Source organism: Scylla paramamosain, chromosome 12 (genome assembly GCF_035594125.1).
Source record: "Scylla paramamosain isolate STU-SP2022 chromosome 12, ASM3559412v1, whole genome shotgun sequence".
NCBI lineage: Eukaryota > Metazoa > Arthropoda > Malacostraca > Decapoda > Portunidae > Scylla > Scylla paramamosain.
In genome coordinates this window covers 28,290,151-28,296,355 of record NC_087162.1, presented here as the reverse complement: position 1 = coordinate 28,296,355, position 6,205 = coordinate 28,290,151, and the positions used below count along the sequence as shown (strand labels likewise).

At 39.9% G+C, this 6,205-nt stretch overlaps 1 protein-coding gene across 14 annotated transcripts in view; it reads left to right on the top strand.

Annotated features, from left to right (window-relative positions):
* Window positions 1–2,920: 2,920 nt before the first annotated feature.
* Window positions 2,921–6,205, top strand: part of LOC135106060 (collagen alpha-1(XVIII) chain-like) — a 221,021-nt gene continuing 217,736 nt past the window's right edge. For 2 of the 14 annotated variants that reach the window (XM_064014893.1, XM_064014897.1), the window contains exon 1: window positions 2,939–3,248. In XM_064014893.1, the coding sequence (XP_063870963.1) occupies window positions 3,058–3,248 (191 nt within the window). In that variant the 5' untranslated portion in view covers window positions 2,939–3,057. Of the gene's footprint in view, window positions 3,249–6,205 lie in introns of all 14 variants that reach the window. The other 12 variants (XM_064014902.1, XM_064014895.1, XM_064014896.1 and 9 more) reach the window with 12 other exon arrangements.

The following is a 6,205-nucleotide window of genomic DNA, read 5'->3' as shown; positions in this document are numbered from 1 at the left end:
GCCTGCTAGAAAATTCTGGCACGTCTCAGTAATTACACGCATCCAATTCCAAGGACACAACTTTATATATACTGTAATGTTACCACCTTCGCTAACTACACAAAAAAAAGTTCTTTGGTAATAATGCAACACAGTATAGCAACAGAGACTTCATAGTATATCTAGATCGTATTTTAACGTCTATAAAATACACTTGTAGATATTTAAAGGGGCATGTGCTGGCTGAAATTCTTTCGTGTGTGTGTGTGTGTGTGTGTGTGTGTGTGTGTGTGTGTGTGTGTGTGTGTGTGTGTGGAGTCATAAGTTACCTTCACAAACACCTTTGGCCCCGTTAAGAGAGTGGCGTGAAGGTGTGTTGGCGGTATGCATAATGAAGGTGTGTCGCTGGACGGGCAAGCAAATGTGTATGTGATGAATATGTTATACACGCCTTACCACACACACACACACACACACACACACACACACACACACACACACACACACACACACACACACACACACACACACACACACACACACACACACACACACACACACACACACACACACACACACACACACACACACACACACACACACACACACACACACACACACACACACACACACACTCCTTTACAATTTTTTTGCTCATCGTAACATCTAAACTGTACTTATTATCTTAATATTGCGACGTACTGTACTGCACATAAATGAAGAACCGAGAAAAGCGGAAGACGGAAGAAAGCATGGGTAAGAACTTTAGTGAATTACCTCGCCTCATTACGAAGGGAATGACTGATGGCACTGAAATATTACTCACTATCGTGACATTAACCATGGGTCTCTGTTTCATTTGCCATAATTTTGTACCACTCCTCACAAAGACATCTGAAGTGCTGTCTATTTTAAGGGAAGAAATTTGGAATTGATACCAGTACTCTCTCTCTCTCTCTCTCTCTCTCTCTCTCTCTCTCTCTCTCTCTCTCTCTCTCTCTCTCTCTCTCTCACCACAACACTCGTTTTTTACTGGTACCCTCCTTCCCTCATTCACTCACTTCATACTTTCACTCCGTTCATGACTTCCTTCTTCATTCCTTGCTTCATTCATTCACTCACTTACTCACTCACTCACTCACTCACACAGCCGGTCAGTTCACCACACCATCATCTAAAAAAAAAAAGAAAAAAAAAAAAAAAAAAATATATATATATATATATATATATATATATATATATATATATATATATATATATATATATATATATATATATATATATATATATATATATATATATATATATATATATATATATATATATATATATATATATATATATATATATATATATATATATGTGTGTGTGTGTGTGTGTGTGTGTGTGTGTGTGTGTGTGTGTGTGTGTGTGTGTGTGTGTGTGTGTGTGTGTGTGTGTGTGTGTGTGTGTGTGTGTGTGTATGTGTGTGTGTGTGTGTGTGTGTGTGTGTGTGAGCGATTACGTTAATTTCACTTCAAAACGTTCATCTAGTTTTAAAGACATCACTTTTTTCATCATAACAGTGATTAAAAGCAACATGTTATGGATCACAAGGCACATCAAAGTTATCCATTCAACATGGAGGAGAAACGTTTTTTGTGAAGGCCACCCATCTTTGTATGAAAAATTTAATGGCAGACTCTGATAACTGAATGAGGTCTAACTTTTCTTTTGAACTACAATGTATCACGCTCATACGGATGTCGCTGTGGTTAACTTGATAGACGCAGGTATGAATGAAATCAAATATTTACGCAAGTGACTGTATTAACTAAAGATTTTTCATCAAGTTACTTAGTATCATATATTTCCATTTACAATTTTGATATCGTGATCTTCCTATTCATCTTTTTTTGTTCAACAAAACACTAGTAGTGAAAATAGTATGAGCAGTGGTGACATTTACAAAGGTAGATGTAGAAGCAATAATAATCGCTGTTGTTATCGATATTGTTAGTTGGTTGTTGTTGTTAAGGTTTGGGTGGAGGAAAGACAAAAAATAATTATTCTCTCATTATTCCTTTGTGGGTGTCTCAGATGTGTATCTCTTACCGCCACGGGGACGATTTAACTTTCACGTGCAAGTTCACCGACAAATTCTACGAACGGAAATCAGAAGAATAATACCGATGATATAAAGTGCCACAGCAGCCCAACAGAGAGAACATTCTTATCTCATTTTTCTCTTGACGCTCCCACTTGTATGTATCTGTCTGCCTCACCTATCTGTGTATATAGAACTTGAAGTCTTCTGTGTCTTTACCAGGATAGCATAAGTAAGGATAACAGCCTTTTCCAAAACTTCATTGCTTCATATATCATTAGTGTTTTAGTTGTTATTGTTGTTCTTGTTGCTGTTGTTGTCTTCATCGTCATTATCATAATCATCATCATTACTACTACTACTAGTACTTCTGCTGTCTCTGTTGCTACTACTGTAATTATGTTCAAAGCTATTGTTCATGCACGTCATAATCATTGTCTCTATCATCGTCATAATCTTTATCCTGTTTCTTAGAATGTATTGAGCTAAATGGTGTCTCAAAATTCTGCTGAACGTGTTGAGAGCAGAAGTTCTTAAGAGTTCATAAGAAACGCGGTTGTTTTTATGATAGGAATTCTTATGATCTTGTAATTTCTTGTGTTATAAAGAAACATGCGATCCTCGCCACTAAAATGAAGAACACTCCAGCCTTGTGCACTGTGGCAACAACATGAATGCGCAAATATTCACCAATACGTGACCCTTCTCGTCACCCTATATTTATACAGAATGTGCTCTACTTCATCTGCAGTAATAAGGACATCGTGGTTTATAGAGTATTGCTACGGTCTTTATGTCTGATAAATCAACTGTATGCGGTTTCAAAACCTGCCGCCTCGTCCCACAGGTCGTGACCGGCATCCAGTGTTTCTAAGCTGCTGCCTCTTTTTGTGTATTTATCTCTTGTCTTATGTTCCTTGTAGTGCTTTAATTTTTATTCTTATAGATCACATGGTACCTAGTGTATTATTACTTCTCTCCATTGGTTAAGAATGCGGTCAGTTCATTCAAACGTTTTTTTTGTTTTTCTTAGGGTAAGTGAGGCAGTGCAGCGGAGTCTGGCGGGTCAGTGTTGGTGTGGCAGTAGTGGTGTAAGGGTGCGTCGCTGTGAGCTCTGCCTGGCTGTGACTGGGCCGCTCCAGCGGGGGGTTGCCAGGATGGGTGGACGGACGGTCATTGCCAGGTAAGACAACAACAGCGGGCTGCTTGTGGAGGACACGGGTATGAGATGTGAGATCACCATCTCAGTCAGTATCTAGTGTCTTATTAATTAATTTCTTTTTTTTTTTTTAGCTATATTACGAAGTTAGCTAGGCAATGACCAGTATCTGCTGTTGCCATCCTGCGATACTAACTTGCAGCATGCGTCATGGCAAGAAAAGATTAAAAAGACATACACACTACTGACCCAAAAGATTGTGAACAATAGGTATATTCCTCATCGGGTAATTGTAATCCCTGAATGTCAAATCCTAAGGTAATACTTCCCAGGCAGCAAAGTTATGAAGTCAGAATTGTTGTACCGATACCTGAGGAACTGTATGATAGAAATGATGCACCAAGAATTTATGATGCGATATAGGAGAGAAACAGTCTGCCGCTGTGGCATTCTGAAGAACATTTTTTTTTTTTAATGTAACGAGTCCCTTTTTAATGGCATATTCCTGTCCGTGTGTGTTATCTGAATTTTCCTACATTTCCTCAAATCAAAGAAGTGCTTAACTAGTTTTCGACCCACGCTTATCAAAATATGCGCATCCCAGATGTCAGTTGGTTAAGCGGGTCACTTGTGGTTCCTCTTCCCATGATGATTTTGACTCTCGTCCCCCCCCCCCTCCCCTCTCTCTCTCTCTCTCTCTCTCTCTCTCTCTCTCTCTCTCTCTCTCTCTCTCTCTCTCTCTCTCTCTCTCTCTCTGCCTCCTTCATCACGTTTTTCTTACTCTCTCCTCTGCATCATTTCTTTTTCAAGCTTCATTCTTCTTCCTTCTTCGTTACTCATCACTGCACGTCAGCTCACCCTCCTCCTCCTCTGCATCCGCCGCCACTCTTGTTTCATTTCTCCCTCTTTCTTGCTTGACCCGATCCGTGTCTTCTTACACCCCCGCTTTCAGGTTTCCGAGGCATAAATCTTAACGTTCCCTTTTAACATTTCCTCTTAACGGAGCCACGCCCTTCCCCCGTGACGCTTCCGGTCTTCCTTCTTCGTGGCTCTCCTTTTGCAGGTGTGAAATCTCGAGCTGCAGTTCAAGGGATCAAAGGATGCATTTAGTGTCACCAGTCAGTTTTACATTACTTCGTTTCCTTTTGAATTTCATCTCGTGTGGATTGTAGGTAGAAATTTAACTCTCCTTATGTAACCTTTATCTGAACTTATGCATAAATGTTTCTCCTTCTCTTACCTCTTTTCCCCGTACAGTTAAGTATATACCAATGCCACTCCAGTTGTTAGCTAAATCCAAACGTTTCCCTTCCTCCGTCTCGTTCTTCCTCCCATTTACATATATAGCAAGTGTATCTCAGTATCAGGAAAAAGGAAAATTCTTGAACGTCTTCACAGAATCGTGTTTAGTCATATACTAGATTACATTCATTCAATCAGACGCAGAGGAAGTTACATATTAATGACTGGCTTGGGTGACGTGGCATGGGTGGAGAAATGAAAGCTCGACTGCATGGGTTGAAGGCCATTGGTGGGGTTGGTCAGGGCGCAAGGGAAGGGTAAGTAAGGGCATGGGGTGGAGCTCGGGCAAGAGTAAGGGGTCATCAAGACGTGAAGGCAGATTGAGGGATAAAAGGAAATGGAAGTAGAGAAGATACGGATGGGTGAGGGCGGGACATATCGGAGCCGTCAGGGTATGAGTCGTGACCTGGGAGAATGGGCAGAGAGAGAGAGAGAGAGAGAGAGAGAGAGAGAGAGAGAGAGAAAAAAACACGTGCCTACTGGAGCGTCTTCGGGAGATGGTAAGGGGGAGGAAGGGGGGAAGTGCTGGGATACTAGGGAGAGGAAGGGGGAAGTGGAGTGGTGAGTCTTGCTGACAGTTAAGAGCTTGTCCGCTTATCTACACTTATACTTTCTCGTACTTAATTTTGGCAGATATTTATCTGTTATATTTACTAACCAATGCGTTTGTAACATAAGCACTTGTGTAAATGATATTATACTATTGAAAGCAATTGCAAATCCCGTTTTTTATCAATAGAAGTTACAGTCTTCACTTTTGACAGTTCTATTTTCGATGACTAGAAAAGTATGCAACCAAGGATAAAGTCTTATTGCTTTACGTCATTCAGAACTTACTTTCTTAATATTACTTTCGCATCAGTGATATTAGTTTAAATTACAGGCGGGTTACTCGTCATTATCAATCCTGTGTAGCGAACGAAACAACGAAACCCGAAATCCGAAATATTCACGGGTACGAAGGTTGAGGAAAGGTCAGGGTCGGGAACTCGAAGCGTCTCATTTTCATTCGAGAGGGCTTCGGATTCTTGTTTCACTTGAGTCTTAATCTTTTTTTTTTTTTTTCCATGAGTGAGTGAGTGAGTCCGTACTTTCAAAGCTGCACCAGGAGGGATAGATGGACAACTGCATGTGCAAGTTGGGTGCGGGACTCTTAACATTGCTTTGCACTGAGTCAGTCACATGAATCTTTATCACTCTTGCCCACACGACTATGATGGTGAGGGAACAGGTTATTTGGGGGAGTGTGAACGTGATGAAGCGGGATCCGGATATGTAAGGAATATGAGACCACTGCATTTTCATTTACTTTAAGATTAGAAGTTACTTTATTACTAGATGTTAGATGCTAATTATAGCAAGACGACAACAACACTGATAATGTATAACAAAGAAATGCAGCAGTAGTTAATAAATTAATAAATAAATTAATAAAAGTGTGTGTTAATATACATAAATAGCTAATACTGCAATAACAATATTAATAACAACAACAGTTACAACAACAACAACAACAACAACAACAACAACAACAATAAAAAATAATTAAAAACAATAATAAAAACAACAATAAGAGCAACAGCACTCATTACTCATAACAATCAAGCTCGCTCTCTCACTATTAACGACACCAATCTCCCATTTTCACCAGAACATAACAGCCCACCAAACCATCCAGC